Below are 24,570 nucleotides of genomic sequence, written 5' to 3' on the forward strand. Positions count from 1 at the left end.
TGTTTGTTTCAGAAATCAAGAAGGTTAAAAACAAAACGAGAGTAAAATTACTTACATTGTACAGCATATGACGCGAGAACAACAGCCGAGTTTAGTGGACATGGTAACCTAGAAGGAAACAAGAATTCTGAATGGTTGAAGCAGATACAATAACATAGCAATCTAAACATTTTGACAGATTTGCTTTTTTCTACATGCATACAATATTCACATATTATGTGTAGTTTTACATACTACATAGCGCTATACAGATCATTGCTGCGGAGAAGCTTTCAATGTAATACATCTAATAAATATCTTCAACTGCTTGGAAGACTAAAGCCTCGTACACACGATCAGTCCATCCGATGAGAACGGTCTGAAGGACCGTTGTCATAGGTTAACCGATGAAGCTGACTGATGGTCAGTCGCGCCTACACACCATCGGTTAAAAAAACGATTGTGTCAGAACGCGGTGACGTAAAACACAATGATGTGCTGAAAAAAACGAAGTTCAAGGCTTCCAAGCATGCGTCGACTTGATTCTGAGCATGTGTGGATTTTTAACCGATGGTTGTGCCTACTAACGATCAGTTTTGACCTGTCGGTTAGGAATCCATCGGTTAAATTTAAAGCAAGTTGGCTTTTTTTTAACCGATTGTTAAATAACCCATGGGGCCCACACATGATCGGTTTTGACCGATGAAAACGGTCCATCAGACCGTTGTCCTCTGGTTAACCTATCGTGTGTACAAGGCCTATCCCCAACCCTCAACATACACACAGCACAGCACAGTACTATGACAGAGCCAGAAGCATAATCATTACCATACCGATAACAACCAGAAGGATAAATCAGTGCCATACCAATACAACCAGAAGAATAACCAGTACAGTATTGCTACAACCAGAAGCATGTTTGGGAAGGAGGTAACTATACTTTGCTCCTTTTGCGCCTTGAGATTTGTTAGGTCCCTTCTTAAAGTGGTTATAACGCATTAAAGGGGTGGTTCCCCCTAAAACAAATTTCTAACAATACATTCGAAAGATTGCTTACACTGCGGGTAGGCTGGCTTTTTTTTTTTTTTTTGTACATACCTCAATCATATCGCATATCGGCGTTTCATCCCTCGGCTTCCGGGTATGAGTCTTGCTGGACCTAGTTGATTGACGTTCCTCCAACCGGCGCATACTGCGCGTCACGACTTTCCGACAGAAGCCGAACGTCATTGCGCAGGCGCCGTATAGAGTCGGCTCTATACGGCGTCTGCGCAGCGACGTTCGGCTTCTTTCAGAAAGTCGTGACGTCAAGTATGCGTCGGTCGGAGGAACGTCAATCAACTAGGAACGCCCACCGCCACAAGACTCATACCCGGAAGTCGAGGGATGAAACGGCGATATCGAGGTATGTACGAAAAGAAAAAAAAAAAAAGCCAGCCTACCCGCAGTGTAAACAGTCTTCCAAAAGAATTGTTAGAAATTTGTTTTAAGGGGGAACCACCCCTTTAAGGTTTTTCACCTTAAAGCATTCTATGTACACCTTTGTATATCAAGGGTATTTCCCCTTTGGTATTGGGAAATACCCTTGATACTCATTTTCGGGGTGAGCAGCACTATCTCTCTACAGATGTGTTTTGTTCTTTTTCCATAATGTTCACCTTTTCTTTTTTCTAAATTCTAGCTCCCCAGTACTTCTTTCGCAAAAATAAAATGGCTTTCCATTTATTTTACACACACTTACCTCACTGTCTTTATGGATGTTTCAAAACACTGCTCGATTACTTCTGCCTTAATTCCTGGACAGGCTTTAGGCCATGCCACAGGAAGGAGTTCACCAGCTCAGGGTAGATTATGCAGGATGTGTGCTAATGAGATGGTCAACTCCTACCTTTGTCATGACCTAAAGCCTATTCAGGGAATAAGGCAGAAGTAATTGAGCAGTGTTCTGAAACATCCACAAAGTTGGTGAGGTATGGATGTGTAGAATAAATGGAAAGCGGTTTTATTTTTGCAAAATAAGTACATTAATGCTATATTAGTACATAGGGGAGCTGAAATTTAGAAAAAAAAAAAGATGAACTTATCCCTTAAGGTGAAAAACCACCTGTGCTGTGGCAATGGACACAGCAGCAGGACTCGGGAGCGAGCCCCCACTTGTGCCTCCATGAAAATCGACTTTCCATGGGGGGTACCTGATGAAGAGGAGGGGCCTGGAGCTCTGACAGGGGACCCCAGAAGAAGGTAAGTATAGGCATGTTTGTTGGTTTGTATAACAAAATATTTGAAGGTTTAGTATAATTTATAAGCCTCGGTTGACACTAGATGTGGTGCGAATTTGCTGCGGATTCCACACTGCATCAAAATCACATATCCGTTCATGCAAACCGATGGCGGATTGCATGTTAACGACATCCAAAATCTGCAGAATCGGATCGCATGGGTGTGGACAGAAAAAAATGGGTCCTGCACGAGTTTGATGTGAAAGCGGTGTGATTTGAGCCATACAAATCCATGTCTCATATTCCACCCCAGAGAAAGTGCATGTAATTCGCACAGGAAAGTGTTGCGATTCCTGTGTGAATTGCATGCGGTGTCCCGCACCACATTAGTGTGATCCCAGGCTTAAGATAATAATTTTTTTCTAATTTTTCCTTATAGATACTTATGGCTTGATGTTTGAACACACTTATGCATGGGACTTTCCTCTCAGTGGTATGCTTTCCCCCTGTGATGATACCTATATATGGGATATAGGGGAGTATATACAGTGGAACCTCGGATTGCGAGTAACACGGTTAACGAGCGTTTCACAATACAAGCATTTTTTTTTTGTTAAATCCTGACTTGTTTTGCGAGTGTTGTCTTGCAAAACAAGCAGGATTCAACCTTCTGTAGTGTGCAATAACGCTATTGGCTAGAGGTACAGGGGCGCCGGTGACACTCTGAGCCGTTCGGAAATACTCGTAAATACTTAGTTCCGGAGTGTTTCCGTATGCAGTCGAACGGTCTCCGAGTATTTCCGAGTATCTCCGGCGCCCCCCACCTCTGGCCACATGTGGTATTGTATGCCATAGAAGTCAGTGAATTATCTTTGTTTCTGTTGACTTCTATGGGGAAACTCGCTTTGATATGCGAGTGGTTTGGATTACAAGCATTCTCCTGGAACGGGTTATGCTCATAATCCAAGGTTCCACTGTACTGTATACCTAATCTATTGCACAGCATGAGGTATTTTTGGGCTATTATCTACCTATTGTGTTTGATTATAGGTTGCCTAGTTTGTGTTAGCCTTCTGGTCTAAACTCCCTCATGCCTGTCTGCTTAATACACCCTTGGGTCTCCTTTCCTCCTCTGCGAGCATTGTAAGTAGTATTTATGTTGATAGTCACCATATGCCCTCGCTCTTGGATATCATTGTTTATCAGTGTTTATGTGTTTTTCTCATTAGCACCATAAAGTCTCCTGAAGAAGCGCAATCTACAAAATGTGTTGAGAAGCAACTCCTTTTTTCCCCCATTCTACCAGTGATATCGGATCTGTATTCTCCATTATGTAAAACATTTTGTTATATAATGTAATTACCGGTATATTTACACCAACATTGGGGATGGGATATGAAAGGTGCTTTGCATTCTAATATGATCACTTTTATGTGGCTTTGACGCACATTTGAGTCTTTTAACATATAAGCTTTAAATGATATACGATTTTAGAATAAACTAGTATATTATGCCCATTCCTGAGGGTCCTGGCAACTGAAAAGTCCAATGTCTGTTCTATGTTTTTGCTATCTATAATCTGTACTATACTGATACACCTAGAAGCATAATACTGTACTAATACAAACATAATTAGTACTGTACTGATACACCTAGAAGCATAATACTGTACTGATACAACTAGAAACCTAATCAGTACTGTACTGATGCAACCAGAAGCATAGTTAGTCCTGCACTGATACAACCCGAAACATGTTTGTAGCATCATATACAGTTGTGCTCATAAGTTTACATACCCTGGCAGAATTTATGATTTCATGGCCATTTTTCAGAGAATATGAAGAACACAAAAACATTTCTTTCACTCAGAGTCGGTTCACACTAGGGCGACACGACTTCCAGCGCAACTTTCAGAGGCGACTCCGACAAGACTTGAGCATGAACCACAGGGCGATCTGGGGTGATTTACAACACGACTTGAAGTCGTCTCCAGGACAGGAGACTTTACAGTGGCCAATCAAACAACAATCAGCTCTAGGGGAGGGAGGGGGAGGGAGAGATTTGCCTGAGAAATGTATGTTATCTTCCTGGAAAGTCGCTTCAGTTAAGACAGTGATCAGACTTGGATCAGACTTGGAGGCGACTTCCATTGAAATCAATGGGTACAAATCGCCTACAAGTCGGATTAAAGTAGTACAGGAACTTCTTTTGAAGTCGGAGCGACTCAAGCCGCGTGTATTAACACCGCTCCCATTCACTTGCATTGTTTTTCTCGACAGCGCAACTTGGGACGACTTGAGGCGACTTCAAGTCGGATCCCAAGTCGCCCCAGTGTGAACCGGCTCTCATGGTTAGTGTTTGGCTGAAGCCATTTATTATCAAACAACTGTGTTTACTTGTTTTAAATCATAATGACAACAGAAAACAGCCAAATGACCCTGATCAAAAGTTTACATACTGTGGTGATTTTGGCCTGATAACATGCACACAAGTTGACACAAAGGGGTTTGAGTGGCTATTAAAGGTAACCATCCTCACCAGTGATCTGTTTGCTTGTAATTAGTGTGTGTGTGTGTGTGTGTGTGTGTATGTATAAAAGGTCAATGGGTTTCTGGACTCCTGACAGACCCTTGCATCTTTCATCCAGTGCTGCATTGACGTTTCTGGATTCTGAGTCATGGGAAAAACAAAACAATTGTCAAAGGATCTGCAGGAAAAGATAGTTGTACTGTATAAAACAGGAAAGGGGTGTAAAAAGATATCCAAGCAATTGAGAATGCCAATCAGCAGTGTTCAAACTCTAATCAAGAAGTGGAAAATGAGGGGTTCTTTTCAAACCAAACCACGGTGAGGTAGACCAACTAAGGTTTCAACCACAACTGGCAGGAAAATTGTTTGGAATGCAAAGAAAAACCCACAAATGACTTCAGATGAAATACAGGACTCCCTGAAAACATGTGGTGTGGCTGTTTCAAGCCCATCTTTCTTCAAGTGCCTCCTCATTGTGCGAGTCACCAGAAGAAAGCCATTACTATGCAAATACCACAAAGTATCCCGCTTGCAATATGTCAAACAGCACAGAAACAAGCCTCAACCCTTCTGACACAAAGACATTTGGAGTGATGAGACCAAAATTTAGCTTTTTGACCACAACCATAAACGCTACATTTGGAGAGGAGTCAACAAGCCATGATGAAAGGTACACCATTCCTACTGTGAAACACGGAGGTGGATGGCTGATGTTTTGGGGATGTGTGAGCTACAAAAGGCACAGGAAATTTGGTCAAAATGTATGACAAGATGAATGCAGTCTGTTATCCAAAAATACTGGAAGAACATTCGCATTCATCAGCCAGGAAGCTGCGCATGGGACATACTTGGACATTCCAACATGACAATGATCCAAAACACAAGGCCAAGTCGACCTGCCATTGGATACAGCAGAATAAAGAGAAGGTTCTGAAGTGGCCATCTCAGTCTCCTGACCTCAATATCATTCAGCCACTCTGGGGAGATCTCAAACGTGCAGTTCATGCAAGACAGCCCAAGAATTTACCGTAACTGGAGGCTTTTTGCCAAGAGGATTGGGCAGCTTTACCATCTGAGAAGATAAAGAGCCTCATCCACAAATATCCCAAAATACTTCAAGCTGTCATTGATTTAATGGCAATACACGGTATTAAGAACTGGGGTATGTAAACTTTTGATCGGGGTCATTTGGGTAGTTTCTGTTATCATTATGATTTAAGAGTTTTAAGAGTATACACAGTTAATTGATAATAAATGGCTTAAGCCAAACACTAACCATGAGTGATAGAAACGTTTCGTGGTATTCATATTCTCTGAAAAATGAATTCAAAAATTCTGCCAGGGTATGTAAACTTATGACCACAACTTTAGCACTGTATATGTGAACTTGGAAGCTTACACAGGGCTTATCACTTTACTGTAGTGAATAGGGTGGTGTGGGAGGCAAGGAAACATACTGGTGTGGTCTATGAAACTATCAAATTACCAAACACGTTGCATTATGTGGTCAAAGTACAGGTTCACGTTCACAGCAAGGCTTTTACTTTGATCTATGATGTGTGTTAAGTTGTTAGTTATAAAAGGAATGGAAAGTCACGCTAAGTGTAATGAGTGAAAACCCTGTGACGGCAACCAAAAATCATATGTACCAAAAAAAGGAGTGTGCATCCCAAAACACCTACTAATACTAGTGATGGGGTCTAAATGGATCAGGTTTGATTACTAAACCCCATAAAATAATGGTGATACTTAAATAAGTCAGGTGAGGTTAATGAGCCACATGAACCACACTGGTAGAAATAATGATAAATATAAATCTGAAAATTTCAAGGTCAAAAAACCTTCAAAAAAATCAAATGGAACAAAGTGTATAGAAAAAAAAAATTGTGGCAAGCATACGATACGATGTAACAAGCATACGATACTCCGATTAGAGATCACACAGATATAACACATAAGTGTTCACTAGATGAAATAAAAATATATAAATATAAAGAACAAAGTTCAAAGTGAATGAGATATAAAAAATATATGCAGGAAGTCCATTCCTACTAAAAATAAGTCCAATTCCAAAGTGTTTAGGAAGGGAAGAGTTGGAAAAATTGTGTTGAAAGAAGGTAGTGATGGGAATGATAGAAGTGAATCCACCAGCACCGCAAGCAAGGTTGCTCCCCGTGATGAACGTCAGAAGGAGTGGATAACCTTACCAGATAAGATGGACCTCCGCTAGTGGCAAGGTCTACAGCGCATGCAGATACAACCCTCTGCTGGGTCTTGTGATCCCAGGACGACACAGCGGCGATGCACGCTTTGGAATTTTAATGCCGGCTTTTTTTAAATGTTTGTACTTTTTACTATGGAATAAATCCATCAATCATTTTGGAGGTAACACACTATCCAAGTTTTTTTTTTTTTTATTCCCTTACATACTGCATCCCTAATTGGAGGAGCATTTGGCCCCCGCAGAGGCTAGGAGACCCTGTGTTTTTTTTTTACAACAAGCAGAGGAGAGATACCAGAGGCAGAGGAGGTGATCAAACACCGGCCCTGTGTCGTCCTGGGATCACCACAAGACCCCACAGAGGGTTGTATCTGCATGCGCTGTAGACCTTGCCACTAGCGGAGGTCCATCTTATCTGGTAAGGTTATCCACTCCTTCTGACGTTCATCACGGGGAGCAACCTTGCTTGCGGTGCTGGTGGATTCACTTCTATCATTCCCATCACTACCTTCTTTCAACACAATTTTTCCAACTCTTCCCTTCCTAAACACTTTGGAATTGGACTTATTTTTAGTAGGAATGGACTTCCTGCATATATTTTTTATCAATTCACTTTTATCTCATTCACTTTGTTCTTTATATTTATATATTTTTATTTCATCTGGTGAGCACTTATGTGTTATATCTGTGTGATTTCTAATCTGAGTATCATATGCTTGTTACATTGTTGCCACACATTTTTTTTCTATACACTTTGTTCCATTTGATATTTTTTAAGATTTTTTGACCTTGACATTTTCGGATTTATATTTATCATTATTTCTACCAGTGTGGTTCATGTGGCTCATTAACCTCACCTGACTTATTTAATTATCACCATTATTTTATGGGGTTTAGTAATCAAACCTGATCCATTTAGACCCCATCACTAGTATTAGTAGGTGTTTTGGGATACACACTCCTTTTTTGGTTCATATGATTTTTGGTTGCTGTCACAGGGTTTTAACTCATTACACTTAGCGCGACTTTCCATTCCTTTTATATTTTGTTCTTGCATGGTTTCACATGTTTTGTATGTGTCGTAGCGTGGCTTCCATTGGCTAATTTTCTATTTTTTTCATTAGCGCAGTATTCCCTCTACTACTTACATTTTGATTAAGTTGTAAGTTGCATTAATGCATCCCAATAATTATGAATGGGCTTCCAACAGACTAATTATCCAAAAATTGTACACAGCCCTTTATTGTCAACGCAGTGCACTCAAATGCATGGAATGTGCATTGTAATTCTCCACTTTGCAGTAGTGGCCAACGCATATGCATGGTGCAATAGGATTCCATTCACAATGAATAGCACCGTGTACACCATGTAGTACCTATAGAGCAGTAACGTGTGGTAAAAAGAACATTGAACGCACATTACCTTAAAGCGTATATCTCTAAATGGACCCTTTCTAGTCCTTCCTCAGCAGCTTACTTTTAGTTTATAATGTAGAACATAAAACGCACCTACTCTCTTACTTCAGGTGACCGACATTGGGTACAGTTTTAGGCTCCTTTCACACTAGGGCGGGAGGTGTGGTGGCGGTAAAGCGCCGCTATTTTTAGTGGCGCTTTACCGCTAATGTTGCGGCGCTATTCGGCCGCTAGCCGGGCTGTTTTCCCCCCCTGCTAGCGGCCAAGAAAGGGTTAAAACTGCCCGCAATGCTCCTCTACAGAGGCGTATTTTTCTGGCGGTATAGCCACGCTGTCCCATTGATTTTAATGTATACACACCGCTCCTTCACTGCTCCAAAGATGCAGCTAGCAGGACTTTTTTTCCCATCCTGCTAGCGCACTGCTCCAGTGTGAAAGCAGCTGTTTAGGGTCGGTTTACAGGCGCTATTTTTAGCGCAATAGCGCCTGCAAATCGCTTCAGTGTGAAAGGGGTCATGGTCTGGAGACTTGGAGTGAGAATGGGCAACAGAGTGTCACTATCAACTTCCTGTTTCCAGTTGGGCACAACAGGGTATGTGCAGATGGTCATGGGAGTACCCGAGGCAGTACAGTATTGCTGACTTCCTGTCTGTACAATTTAACAATGTGGATGGAGGATGCTGTACAAGAGTAAAGTGTGCAGGCAGGTGGCACTGTACAGGCTCTGCAGCACTGATAGAAAACCTACCTCTGAAACCTTGCCCATTGCAGTAAAGCCAGATCATATAGCATTAGAAACACTAGCCAGCTCAAGAGGTCTTTGTCGCTCACTGGCGCATCATAGCTGGGGCTGAGTTTTTGTAAAATAGTAATAGTTTACATATGAGCTGGCAAGCGGCTAGTTTAACACAGTATGGTGGTTCAACAGGAGCTGGCACTGGCTGTCATGGCTTTAGAAATCCAGTCTGGAAAAGCCCACTTAAATTGTTGTTGAGCTGTGAGGGGAAACATCCACAATCAAAGATAAAACAAATTAATTCCATACAGATGGTGCTTCTGTTCAAACTAAGGCCCCTTTCACACTTGTGCAACCCGAAAGTCACGCAATTTTGTCCGCTACTTGATGCAATGCCTGTGTAATCTTGAGGTCTACGGACCTCAAATCGCATCAAAGTCAGACAAAAATAATACAGGGACTACTTTGAAGTCACACAGATATGAATGGTACTCATTGGAAATCATGGGGTACGACTTGTCATGTGACTTTGCAGTCCCAAGCCCAGTGTGAAAAGGGCCTAATGCCAGATTCTGACAGCTGTAACGGAAGAGCGATTACTTTCTAACCAATGGGCTGTGTGCTGTGAAAAATGCCAAGATGAGCAGAGTTACAAGAGTGCCATCTCATTGCCTGTGTTCAACTGTATTGATTTTCTGTACACCAAAGGGTCCATAAAGTTTAACTGGTGCAGCTCACAGGAAATGAATTTGTCATAGTTTGGAGGCATTGTGATTTGGCTTTAAATCTTATCACAGTCCTATTTAAACAGATGGCAAAAGTGGTTGCCTTATTTTTGGGGCTTGGCCCAAGTTCTGGGAAAGTGAACTGCATATAGAATTCTATGGAAACTACTGCAGAACTGAAAGAAAACAGAATATGGATAAAGACTGATGCCGCGTACACACGACCGTTTTTCGGGTTGTAAAAAATTACATTTTTAATGGTCTAGAAAAAACAAAGTTTTTTTCAACCCGATCGTTAAAACGGCCTTGCCTACATACGATCGTGAGACAAAAAATGCTCTAGCAAAGCGCGGTGACGTACAACACGTACAACGGCTTTTGCTGATTTCGTGTTAGGCCCCATACACACGATAGAATCCATCCGCTGAAAAATCCCAGCGAATGGGTTTCAGCGGATAGATCCTATGGTGTGTACACTCCAGCGGATCTGTTTCCGCGGATATATCTCCCCTGGGATGGATTCCAGCAGATCGAATATTCGCTGACATGCTAAACAAATCCATCTGCTGGAATCCATCCCAACGGATGGATCCGCTGGTCTGTATAGACTCACCGGATCCATCCGTCCGAAGGGATCCCCCGCATGCGTCGTAATGATTCGACGCATGCGTGGAATTCCTTATATGACAGCGTCGCGCACGTCGCCGCGTCATAATCGCGGCGACGGCGCGACACGTCATCGCCAGAGGATTTCGGCGCGGATTTCAATGCAATGGTGAGCATACTCCATCGCAGAGAAATCTGCTGAAATCCTCGAGAGGATTTATCCGCGGAAACGTTCCGCTGGAACGTATTCGCGGATAAATCCTCTCGTGTGTATGGGGCCTACGTAAAAAACGATTTGCGCTTTTCAGTCTGTTACAGCGTGATGAATGTGCTTACTCCATTACGAACGCTAGTTTTACCAGAACGAGCGCTCCCGTCTCATAACTTGCTTCTGAGCATGCACGTTTTTTCACGTCGTTAAAGCCCACACACAACCATTTTTTACAACGTTAAAACCGACAACGCTAAAAATGACGTGAAATGTTCGAAATTTTTAATGGCCATTTTTTACAATGCTCTGAAAAATGCTCTGGAAAAAAATTATTTTTTACAACCCGAAAAACGGTTGTGGGTACGCGGCATAAGTCTGTGAACATACTTAGAAGGATTCATTATTTCCTAATGTAGACAAGACATTTAACTAGATTAATACTTTACTTATTAGATATAACTTACCTTCCCTCTAAAATGTCACTTTTAATTTGCAGGAAATATAAGTGTCTGAAAGACAAATTTTAACATAATTATAAACAGTCCAGAAAAACACAGTTTAATGTAACAGTAAAGTAACATTGCAGCAGTTTAAATAGAGCGAAAACATGTGTTTAACACCACGGCTCATTATGTTTACACAACATTTTCACTGTAAACTGTAAAATACATCAGATAAAGAAATATAATTATGTTTTCATAATAAACTAAAAATGATATTTCTACCCACAAAACTAAGCTAATTATCGGATTTAATTAAACCAGAAATTATGCACTATGTTGTTCCTTGATCACTCTATGCAAATGTAATTACACTGTGCCCAAAATAGAAATTAATTATCAATTACCTTTGTAGCTACACCAACATTTTTCTTTTTTTATAAATTGCAGTTGTGCCACAGCAATTCATGTTCAGCAATGCTTTATGTAATTAGCGAGAAACAGTCATTCAGAATTATATAAGACTAAACTGTTTGCAAGTGATATCCACAAACATGCAGTAATGAATACAAATATTAGCCAAAGGCCCCAGAGAAAGAGTTGGCAAAGATGGAAGCACCGGGGGCTCGCTGGATCAGTCCCAGCGCTGCGCTGGAGGACACCATATGACAGGTAAGTCTGCCATAAAGTACTAATATGCTGTGCATACTAGTACATTATGGCACAACCCACCCGGGGAGCCTTAAAAAAATGTTATAGCAGACTTTATTAGATGTTTTTATCCATAATGGGCCAGATTCACGTACAGCGGGCGCAAGTTTACGTAACCGGTTTACGTTACACCGCCGCAATTTTTCCGATTTAGTGCCCGATCCACAAAGCACTTACCTGGAAATTTGCGGCGGTGTATCGTAAACAGGTCCGGCGCAAGGCGGTCCAATTCAAATGGGGCGGGTACCATTTAAATTAAGCGCGCTCCCGCACCGGACGTACTGCGCATGCTCCCGTCGCAAATTTCCCGACGTGCTTTGCGCGAAATTACGACGCACCAACGTTTTGTGAATCGCGACGTGAAAAAAGATTTACGCCGGGAAAAATAAAAGATTTTAAAAAAATTCAAAAGCGACGCGGGAAAGACGGGCATACTTTAACATGGTGGAGTACTTTTACACCATGTTAAAGGTGCCCTATCTTTGCGACAGAAATCTAACACTCGCGACGACGTAACGACGGGAAAAAGCTTTGTGGATCGCTGTAACTCCTAATTTGCATACCCGACGCTGGTTTACGACGCAAACTCCCCCCAGCGGCGGCCGCGGTGCTGCATCCTAAGATCCGACAGTGTAAAACTATTACACCTGTCGGATCTTCTGCCTATCTATGCGTAACTGATTCTATGAATCAGTCGCATAGATAGAAACAGGGATACGAGGGTGTATCAGGAGAAACGCCGTCGTATCCCTTTTGTGAATCTGGCCCAAGGTTTCTTTCTCGTGACTTGTGGCTACTGAAATCTGCAAACTTTTACACAGCTACAAAATCTGCAATCATCTGAAACCAGCAAAGAATTTTGGAAATGTTTGTTTGTAGCACATATGCAAATCTATATTCACAAATCACTACAATGAGCAACCAAAGGTTCAGCAATAATTAAAATAGAAGCATGGCATTTAGAAAAAAACAAGCAAACAGTCATACAGCCCTAAATGGCTACAGCACCAATCCCAGCTGTAACTGTCATTCCCCAACACCTCCAAGGCCGAGAACTGAGGGATCAAAGAGCGCTCATCATTCACTTTGAAGTCTTCAGCCTGCAGAGAGCCAGTCACTGTCACTCACTGGCTCTCTGCTCCTCAAGCGCACACTGGAACGCTGGGCTGTGGAGGGGGTGGGAGAGGCGGGGCTCAGATTCTCAGCGGCTCACTGACCAAGGCATCTGGATGGATCCTGACCATACAGCTCTGTGACATCAGCCAACAACGGCTTTTAGCCCACTGTCGGCTGAAAACAGGTCACAGGAGTGCAGCAGGAACTGCAATCCAAATATCTTTGGTTAGACTTCTCCTTTAACCACTTCAGCCCCGGAAGGTTTTACCCCCTTCCTGACCAGGCCATTTTTGGAGATACGGCTCTGCGTTACTTTAACCGACAATTGCACGATCCAGTGATGCTGTACCCAAACAAAATTGATGTCCCTTTTTCCCCACAAATAGAGCTTTCTTTTGGTGGCATTTGATGCAGGTTTTTATTTTTTGTGCTATAAACAAAAAAAGACCACTTTTGAAAAAAAAAAGAAAAAGCGCAATATGTTTTACTTTCTGCTATAAAACACGTTAAATTTAAGCCAATATGTATTCTGCTACATATTTTTGGTAAAAATCCCAATAAGCGTATATTGACTGGTTTGCGCAAAAGTTATAGGGGCAGTTCCACAAAAGTATTACGCCGGCGTATCTCTTGATACGCCGCGTAATTTCAAATTTTGTGCTTCGTATCTTTGTTTTGTATCTTCAAAACAAGATACGACGGCATCTCAGGCGTACGTCTTAGTACGCCGTCGGATCTAAGCTGCAATTTTTTTCGGCGGCCGCTAGGTGGCGTTTCCGTCGAATTCCGCGTTGAGTATGCAAATTAGCTAGTTACGGAGATTCACGAACGTACGTCCGGCCGGCGCATTTTTTTACGTCGTTTGCGTTCGGCTTTTTCCGGCGTATAGGTAAAGCTGCTGTTATGAGGCGTACTCAATGTTAAGTATGGCCGTCGTTCCCGCGTAGAAATTTTTACGTCGTTTGCGTAAGTCGTTCGCGAATAGGGGTTTGCGTAGAATGACGTCACCGTCGGAAGCATTGGCTTGTTCCGGGTTAATTTCGAGCATGCGCACTGGGATACCCCCACGGACGGCGCATGCGCAGTTAAAAACGTTGTTTACGTCGGGTCACGACGTATTTACATAAAACACGCCCCCATCACAGAGATTTGAATGGCGCGCCATTACGCCGCCAAAGATACACTACACCGCCGTTAATTACGCCGCAAATTTTTTGAGGATTCGAAAAAAAAATAAGTTACGGCGGCGTAGTGTATCTTAGATACGCTGCGCCAGTCGTATTATTGCGCGCAGGTACGTGGATCTGCCCCACAGTGTTTACAAACTATGGGATATTTTTATAGATTTTTTTTCGTTTTTTTTAATATAGTAATGGCAGCAATCAGCGATTTTTAGCAGGACTGCAACATTGCAGTGAATAAGTCAGACCCCTAACTGACATTTTTTACACTTTTTTGGGGACCAGTCACATTATTACAGTGAGCAGTGCTAAAAATATGCACTTTACTGTACTGATGACACTGGCAGGGAAGGGGTTAACACCAGGATCGATCAAAGGGTTAAGTGTGTCCCCAGGGGATGCTTTCTTACTGTGTGGGGGATGGACTCACTGTATAAACAAAGAGATTGGTGCTCCTGCTTAGCAGGAACACCAATCCTTCTGTTCATACCTGACAGGACGACGATCTGCCTTGTTTACATCGGCAGACCGCCATGCTGTCTCTTTGGAGAGTGATCGCAGGTGGCCAGCGGACATTGCATTCGCCAGGCCCACCGATTGGCTACCCCTCTGGCCAAACAACATGTGTGCGTCCCCATTGGCTACTGCACAAAATGACATACAGGTACATCGTTTTGCGCAATAGAGCCGACCTGCACTGTACTGCAGCTGATTGGCAAGTCGTGAAAGTGATATTAAAGTCTTGTTTATTTGTTTGAAAATAACAAACATGTTATAATTACATGCTCTGTGTAATGATTTTGCACAGAGCAGCCCCATACCTCCTATTCTCGGGTCCCTCCTGCCAACTGTCCTCACAGCAAGCAGCTTGCTATGGGGGCACCCGAGCTGAGCCGTTGTGGTGTGTATCTATTCAGACACGGAGTTATGGCTCTGTCCTGTCCCCTCTCTCTCCTCACTGGCCCACTGACTTTGACAGCAGAGGGAGCCAATGGCCCCCGCTACTGTGTCTCAGCAGTGCAACATCGCTAGATCAAGATGGTGTAAGTATTTGGGGGGCTGCTGCACACAGAAAGTTTTTTTTTTTATCTTAATGCATAGAATGCATTAAGATAAAAACACCTTCTGCCTTTAGAACCACTTTAAACTTATAATGATTTTTTTCTTATGCTCTATTCATGTTTGGTAAACGCACGCAAAAACACGCATTTACAAAATGCCCTAAAAACTTGTGTCATGTTTGTGGTACCATTCATTGTTACTGGTACTGCAAACACAGAAAGCCAGTCAAATGCACGTTTTGCTTCACGCAAGAACATGCAACAAACGGCAAAACGTGAGGTAAAAAAACAAGCATACCTAAATGTGGCAAAAAACTTCATGAACCACTTTGCAGGGTTTTTCGCGCATAGGGAAGCGCACTGAAATTAATGGGTTGCCCTATATGTGTCGCACATAAACTGCGAATTTCAAACACATGTTTTAAATGTTAGGTGTAAATAGGGCTTTATTGCTATGCTTTTCTAAACAACCTATGCTTGAGGTGAATAAATAAAAAAAAGTATCACGGACAGTACTCAATTGTTTCTAAACAACCTATGTAACCGTCCTTAAAACATTATGTACTGAAATGCCTGTAATACTCTCTCTCTTGTTATATCTCATACTTTGTAGTGTCCAGAGAGATAATGGTACTGTATTTAAAAAAAAAATCATTCCTATTGTGACTTCTTAACCACTTGGAATTCGCGCTATGGACGAAAGACGTCCACAGCGCGGCTCTCAAGTGCCGGGTGTACGTCCCTGGACGTCCTGTTGTTGTTCCCCGTGCGCGCCTCTGGGGGCGCGCAGCAGGGAAACAACGTGCCCGGCGCATCGCTCTGGAGCCGATGCGTGTGCCTGGCGGGCGCGATGTCCGCCAGACACCCGCGATCGTCGGTGACACAACAGGACGTGGAGCTCTGTCACCTCCCCCAGTCAGTCCCCTCCCCCCACACAGTAAGAACACACCCAGGGACTACATTTAACCCCCTCCTCACCCCCTAGTGTTAACCCCTTCACTGCCAGTCACATTTATACAGTAATTAGTGCATTTTTATAGCACTGATCGCTGTATAAATGTGAATGGTCCCAAAATTGTGTCAAAAGTGTTCGATACGTCCGCCGCAATATCGCAGGCCTGACAAAAAAAAAAAAAACGCAAATCGCCACCATTACTAGTAAAAAAAACAAAAACATAAATCTATCCCCTATTTTGTAGGCGCTATAACTTTTGCGCAAACTAATCAATATACGCTTATTGCGATTTTTTAACAAAAATATGTAGAAGAATACGTATCGGCATAAACCAAGGGAAATTTTTATTTTTTTAAAAAAAAATTGGGATATTATAATTATAACAAAAAGTAAAAAATATTGTGTTTTTTTTCAAAATTTTTAGTTTTTTATGTTTATAGCGCAAAAAATAAAAATCACAGAGGTGATCAAATACCACCAAAAGAAAGCTCTATTTGTGGGGAAAAAATGATAAAAATATAATTTGGGTACAGTGTTGTATGACCGCGCAATTGTCATTCAAAATGTGTCAGCGCTGAAAGCGAAAAATTGGTCTGGGCACGAACGGGGTTTAAGTGCCCAGTAATGAAGTGGTTAAAAGGCAAACTGCACCCATAAGTGTTGAATGCCTATATATGATATTCTAAAAATCCAGTTAAAACAGCTATAGTATATTTGTAACAAATCATGCATAAAAGAGAAAGAACTGAAGGCATACTTTGTAAATAAATATAAAACAAAATGTATTTGTAATCCAGAGCTGTCACATTTATTCCCCAGAGCGATCATCAGTGCTATATCTAAAGCTGAAGCTTATGGTCATATGATATCAGACAGTGGTTGAAGGGATCAGTGTTCAGGCAGAGTAGCTGATCAGCTGATTATGACTAAAAGTCATTCTGCCAGACACCATCAGCTATAATCACAACCAATGCTGTGACATTTAATAAAACTTACAATAATTTCATCATTATTGGGGAAATTCTCCCTCACTTCCTGTTCCTGTGACAACCAGATAGACAAGAACACCAATAAATCCACCCCCAATCCAAGGCTGCAACTAAGAATTATGGGCCAGATCCACAAAAACCTGACGTAACTTAAAAAATCCAATTTAAGTTACACTGCCTTAAAGTTTCTACCTAAGTGCCTGATCCACAAAGCACTTATCTAGAAATTTCAGGCTGTGTAACTAAAATTCCGCCGGCGCAAGGCGTTCCTATTCAAATGGGGCGAGTCCCATTTAAATGAGGCGCGCTCCCGCGCCGGCCATACTGCGCATGCGCGAAGTTACGTTACGCCGAGTTTTGAGGATCGCGACGGCTTAAAGTTGCGTCGGGGAAAAAAAAAAATGACAGCGGCATGCATTCCTGAGGGAGAACTCCATGCCAATTTTCAAAGAAAAAACCGGCATGGGTTCCCCCCCCAGGAGCATACCAGGCCCTTAGGTCTGGCATGGGTTGTAAGGAGACCCCCCCACGCCGAAAAATTGACGTAGGGGGTCCCCCTACAATCCATACCAGACCCGTATCCAAAGCACGCTACCCGGCCGGCCAGGAAGGGAGTGGGGACGAGCGAGCGCCCCCCCCCCTCCTGAGCCGTGCCAGGCCGCGTGCCCTCAACATGGGGGGGTTGGGTGCTCTGGGGCAGGGGGGCGCACTGCGGGCCCCCCCACCCCAGAGCACCCTGTCCCCATGTTGATGAGGACAGGACCTCTTCCCGACAACCCTTGCCATTGGTTGTCGGGGTCTGCGGGCAGAGGCTTATCGGAATCTGGGAGTCCCCTTTAATAAGGGGGCCCCCAGATACCGGCCCCCCACCCTAAGTGAATGGATATGGGGTACATCGTACCCCTATCCATTCACCTGGAGGCAAAAAGTAAAAGTTAATAAACACACAACACAAGGCTTTTTAAAATATTTTATTATTCTGCTCCGGATGCCCCCCCTGTCTTCGTTATTAGCTCAATTAGCAGGGGGGGCTTCTTCTTCTGCTCTCCGGGGGTCTTCCACTCTCCGGGGGTCTTCCGCTCTCCGGGGGGGCTTCTCCGGACTCCGGGGGGCTTCTTCCATCTTCTCCCCTCTTCCGCTCTTGTCTCGGCGAACCCCGGTTCTTCTGCAGCTCTCCGGTGCCTTCTTCTTCAGCGCTGGCTGCCTGCTATGTTTGTGTGTTAGCTCGATTTCAAACAGGCAGCCGGCGCGGTCTTCTGTGGCGTCAGGGTCTTCTCTTCCTTTCTTCCGATGTTGCCTCGTCGCCTGTTGTCGCTGTAATGATGGAAGCGCGCCTTGCATCCCATTTATATAGGCATCACCGTCCCATCATGCTCCGGTAGGTACCCACGTGGTGGGTGCACGTGGGTAGGCACCCACCACGTGGGTACCTGCCGGAGCATGATGGGACGGTGATGCCTATATAAATGTGATGCAAGGCGCGCTTCCATCATTACAGCGACAACAGGCGACGAGGCAACATCGGAAGAGGGGAGAAGACCAGAAGACCCTGACGCCACAGAAGACCGCGCCAGCTGCCTGTTTGAAATCGAGCTAACACACAAACATAGCAGGCAGCCAGCGCTGAAGAAGAAGGCACCGGACAGCTGCAGAAGAACCGGGGTTCGCCGAGTCAAGAGCGGAAGAGGGGAGAAGATGGAAGAAGCCCCCCGGAGTCCGGAGAAGCCCCCCCGGAGAGCGGAGAAGACCCCCGGAGAGCGGAGAAGACCCCCGGAGAGTGGAAGAAGAAGCCCCCCCTGGTAATTGAGCTAATAACGAAGACAGGGGGGGCCTCCGGAGCAGAATAATAAAATATTTTAAAAAGCCTTGTGTTGTGTGTTTATTAACTTTTACTTTTTGCCTCCAGGTGAATGGATAGGGGTACGATGTACCCCATATCCATTCACTTAGGGTGGGGGGCCGGTATCTGGGGGCCCCCTTATTAAAGGGGACTCCCAGATTCCGATAAGCCTCCGCCCGCAGACCCCGACAACCAATGGCAAGGGTTGTCGGGAAGAGGTCCTGTCCTCATCAACATGGGGACAGGGTGCTCTGGGGTGGGGGGGCCCGTAGTGCGCCCCCCTGCCCCAGAGCACCCAACCCCCCCATGTTGAGGGCATGCGGCCTGGCACGGCCCAGGAGGGGGGGGGGCGCTCGCTCGTCCCCACTCCCATTCCTGGCCGGCCGGGTAGCGTGCTTTGGATACGGGTCTGGTATGGATTGTAGGGGGACCCCTACGTCGATTTTTCGGCGTAGGGGGGGTCCCCTTACAACCCATACCAGACCTAAGGGCCTGGTATGCTCCTGGGGGGGAACCCATGCCGGTTTTGTTTTTTACAAATTGCCGTGGAGTTCTCCCTCGGGAAAGCATACCAAATGCCGTCGCTGGAATGGGCTTTTACAAGGTGTGACTAGTTTACACTTTGTAGAACCAGCCCTAATTTTACACTTGCAAAATAACACTTACGGCGCAAAAAGGAAGCTAGAAAGCTTTGTGGATCGCCTTAAGTGCTAATTTGCATACTAGCAACGGCATTTCGACTCGAAATGCCCCCAGCGGCGGATGCGGTACTGCATCCTAAGATTCGGCAGTGTAATTCAATTACACATGCCGGATCTTCTGTCTAACTTTGGAAAAAGCCTTTTGAGGATCGTTTCCAAAGTTACACACAGACTGAACAGCAGTTAAGTCGGAGTATCTCTTTTGAGGATCTGGCCCTATTTTCATAATCGATTAGATGGCCGATTATGGTTTCAATTAAATCAGATAAAAAAGTGTGGTGTACAATTTCGTTATTATGTAAAGTTTAAAAAAATAAAATGTATTGCATTGGTAAATATACAAATAACCAGCTATATGGTTAGGGAACAAAACATTTAATCCACTCTAAGAATAACAGAAGAGATATATATATTCTTAGATATATATTTTAGAGGTGCGCATCTTTCACTGGTCGTTTCGATTACAATTATCCCATCGACAATTTGATTCTGCGATGCATCGCGGTTACTGCCTGTGGTTTTCACCCAAAAATGTAAGCAGTCAGAAGAACTCCATTTTTTTTTTTTTTTTTAACTGCTTTTAAAAAAAAGACACTCCCTGCACATAGCAACGTCTGAACACAACAGACAACAGTATTTATTTAGAACCGTAAAATACTAAATGGCACAGCCCCCTGTACATTCCACAGCCCCTTTATATTACACAGCGCCCCATTTACATTACATTATCAGACTCCAAAATCCAATTTTATTAGAGTACAGCGTTGCACACTCTCACAATTGTCAGTTAAAGTAATGCAGTGCTGTATCGTAAAAAATGGCCTGGTCGTTAAGGGGGTAAATTCTTCTGGGGCTGAAGTGGTTAAAGAATGTATTTTTGTTTTAAAAAAAAGACTTAAAACTTTTTTTGCAGATTTTCAGACATGATTGTAATATAATATTTTGCATGATGGACTCTCTTGTTATAGGCAAGTAGGAAGCCACCTGCGCCTGCTGTCACTAAGAAATTCAGCAGCAGCAGTATGATTTGTGTATTGCTGTCATGATGGGGTTAAACAAAAAATAGCCCTCTATAATACAAAAACAGCAGATAATCACTACTATAAGGGGTTCATTTATACTGTAAAAGTAATAATATAATATATACATACATACATAGCCTTGGAAAAGTATTCATACCCCTGGAAATTTTCCAAATTTTGTCATGTTACAACCAAAAACGTAAATGTATTTTATTGGGATTTTATGTGATAAACCAACACAAAGTGGCACATAATTGTGAAGTGGAAGGAAAAATAAACAGTTTTCAAATATTTTTACAAATAAATATGTGAAAAGTGTGGCGTGAATTTGTATTCAGCCCCCCTGGGTCAATACTTTGTAGAACCATCTTTTTCGCTGCAATTACAGTTGCAAGTCTTTTTGTGTAGGTCTCTACCAGCTTTGCACATCTAGAGAGTGACATTTTGCCCATTTTTCTTTGTAAAATAGCTCAAGCTCTGTCAGATTGAACGGAGAGCGTCTGAACAGCAGTTTTCAAGTCTTGACACATATTCTCAATTGGATTTAGGTCTGGACTGGGTCATTCTAACACATGAATATGCTTTAATCTAAACCATTCCATTGTAGCTCTGGCTGTATGTTTAGGGTCGTTTACCTGCTGGAAGGTGAACCTCCGCCCCAGTCTCAAATCTATTGCAGACTCCAACAGGTTTTTTTCTAAGTTTTCCCTGTATTTGGCTCCATTCATCTTCCCATTAATACTGACCAGATTTCCTGGCCCTGGTGAAGAAAAGCATCCCCACAACATGATGCTGCCACCACTATGTTTCACGGTGGGGATGGTGTTTGCAGTTTTGCCAAACTCTTTCCATTTTCAGATGATGGATTGAACACTGCTGCATGAGATGTTCAAAGCTTGGGATTTTTTTTTATAACGTAACCCTGATTTAAACCTGTCTGGTGTGTTCCTTGGCCTTCATGGTGCAGTTTGTTCACTAATGTTCCCTAACAAACCTCTGAGGGCTTCACGCGACAGCTGTATTTATATGAAGATTAAATGACACACAGGTGGCCTCTATTTACTAATTAGGTGACGTCTGAAGGCAATTAGTTCCACTAGATTTTAGTTAGGGGTATCAAAATAAAGGGGGCTTAATACAAATGCATGCCACATTTTTCACATATGTATTTGTAAAAAAATGAAAACCATTTATCATTTTCCTTCCACTTCACAATTATGTGCCACTTTGTGTTGGTCTATCACATAAAATACATTTATGTTTTTGGTTGTAACATTACAAAATTTCAAGGGATATGAATACTTTTTCAAGGTACTGTATAATAAATATATCTAGAAGTAGAATATACAGGGTATTTTATCTAGGAGTCAGACATTAAGCTACAGTGGCAAAAATAATTATTTGATCCCCTGCAGATTTTGTAAATTTGTAAATTTGCCCACTTACAAAGAAATGAAGGGTCTATAAATGTTATCATAGGTGTATTTTAAATGACAGAGACAAAATATCAACCACAAATCCAGAAAAACACAATACAAATGTTATAAGTTGAGTTGCAGTTCATTGAGTAAAATAAGTATTTGATCCCCTACCAACCAACAACAATTCTGTCTCTCACGGACTGGCTACAGTATGTGCTTGCGTGGTACACAGATTAGTCCTGTCAATTTAACCACTTGACCACTGGGCACGTAAACCCCCTTAATAACCAGACCAATTTTCAGCTTTCGGTGCTCTCACAATTTGAATGACAATTACTCAGTCATACAACACTGTACCCAAATGAAATTTTCGTCCTTTTTTTCACACAAATAGAGCTTTCTTTTGGTGGTATTTAATCACCGTTGGGTTTTTTATTTTTTGCGCTATAAAAGAAAAAAGACTGAAAATTCTGTAAAAAAAAATAATTTTTCTTTGTTTCTGTTATACAATTTGGCAAATTTAGTATTTTTTCTTCATTTTTTTGCATAAATGTGAAAGATGAAGTTACGCCGAGTAAATAGATACCCAACATGTCACCCTTCAAAATTGCACACGCTCGTGGAATGGCGCCAAACTTCGCTACTTAAAAATCCCCATAGACGACGTTGCAGAGTATTGTGGGGTATTGCGGAGTATTGTGGGGTATTGCGGAGTATTGTGGGGTATTGCGGAGTATTGTGGGGTATTGCAGGGTATTGCGGAGTATTGCGGGGTATTGCAGAGTATTGCGGGGTATTGCGGGGTATTGTGGGGTATTGCGGGGTATTGCGGAGTATTGCGGGGTATTGCGGAGTATTGCAGAGTATTGCAGAGTATTGCAGAGTATTGCAGGGTATTGCAGAGTATTGCAGGGTATTGCAGAGTATTGCAGGGTATTGCGGGGTATTGCGGGGTATTGTGGGGTATTGTGGGGTATTGCGGGGTATTGCGGAGTATTGCGGGGTATTGCAGAGTATTGCGGGGTATTGCGGAGTATTGCGGGGTATTGCGGAGTATTGCGGGGTATTGCGGGGTATTGCGGAGTATTGTGGGGTATTGTGGGGCATTGCGGAGTATTGCGGGGCATTGCGGAGTATTGCGGGCATTGCAGAGTATTTTGGGGTATTGCAGAGTATTTTGGGGTATTGCACAGTGTGGGGGCATTGCAGAGTGTGGGGGCATTGCAGAGTATTTTGGGGTATAGCACAGTGTGGGGGTATTGCAGAGTGTGGGGGCATTGCAGAGTGTGGGGGCATTGCAGAGTATGGCTGGTACTGCAGAGTATTGCACAGGGAGGGATCGATGGCTGGATCTGTGACTGCATGTGTCACAGATCCAGCCCGCAGAAGCAGCAGCAGCTGCTGCTGCTTCCGCTCTCTCCCCTCTCCTCTCTCACACTGTACCGTTCGGTACAGAGAGGAGAGGGAGGAACCGGCGTCATCACATGACGCCGGTTTGTTTACTAGTGATCGCTCAGTCATTGGACGGAGCGATCACGTGGTAAATCGCCACTATCAGCGGCGATTTACCGTGATCCGTGATCAGTCGGGTCCGGAGGACCCGGCGGTCACGGAGACTCCCGTGTGCGCGCCCCACAGGGCGCGCGGGAGCGCGATTCTGGGAGGACGTACATTGACGCCCTCCCAGAGTTAACTACTTGCCGACCGCCCACCGCCATTATACGTCATCACTTTAGAGATGAATATCTCGGTAACGGTAGCAGCTGCTGCCACAATCGAGATATTCATCTCTTCTGTGGGCGGCCGTGTTAACGATAATGGCGGTCTCCGCGGCGAATTCGCCGCGAGATCGCCGTTATCGGTGGCGGGAGAGGGCCCCCCCCCCTCCCGCCGCTGTCCCGCGCCCTCCGCCGCTTACCGGAGCCGTCGGTAGCGGCGGAGGAGATCGCGACCATCCGGCAGCTGAGCGGGGACGAGACTGAAGGAAAAATCTCCTTCGCCCGTCCCCATAGCTCCGCTGGGCGGAAGTGACGTCAAAACGTCAGTCCCGCCCAGCATCTTAAAGAAAATTTTTTTTTTTTGGTCATTTGAAAAAATGACATTTCCAAATTTTTTTTTTTTTTTTGCATTTAAGCCCAAATATGAGATCTGAGGTCTTTTTGACCCCAGATCTCATATTTAAGAGGACCTGTCATGCTTTTTTCTATTACAAGGGATGTTTACATTCCTTGTAATAGGAATAAAAGTGATAATTTTTTTTTTTTTTTCAGTGTTAAAAATTCTAAAATAAATAAAAATAAATGCGAAAAGCAAAAAAAAGTTTTTTAAAGCGCCCCGTCCCGACGAGCTCGCGCGTAGAAGCGAACGTATACGCGAGTAGCGCCGACATATGAAAACGGTATTCAAACCACACAAGTGAGGTATCGCCGCGATCGTTAGAGCGAGAGCATTAATTTTAGCCTTAGGCCTACTCTGTAACTCAAAAAATGCAA

The 24,570-nt window shown here is 43.5% G+C and overlaps 1 protein-coding gene across 1 annotated transcript in view; it reads right to left on the bottom strand.

Moving 5' to 3' along the window:
• Window positions 1–24,570, bottom strand: part of PTPN3 (protein tyrosine phosphatase non-receptor type 3) — a 268,489-nt gene that overhangs the window by 114,636 nt on the left and 129,283 nt on the right. Inside the window, exons 6-7 of the mRNA XM_040353487.1 lie at window positions 11,106–11,150; window positions 56–108 (exon numbers count right to left, since the gene is read on the bottom strand). Of these exons, the coding sequence (XP_040209421.1) occupies window positions 56–108; window positions 11,106–11,150 (98 nt within the window). The remainder of the gene's footprint in view (window positions 1–55; window positions 109–11,105; window positions 11,151–24,570) is intronic.

The sequence above is a fragment of the Rana temporaria genome, chromosome 5 (assembly GCF_905171775.1).
Source record: "Rana temporaria chromosome 5, aRanTem1.1, whole genome shotgun sequence".
Classification (NCBI taxonomy): Eukaryota; Metazoa; Chordata; class Amphibia; order Anura; family Ranidae; genus Rana; species Rana temporaria.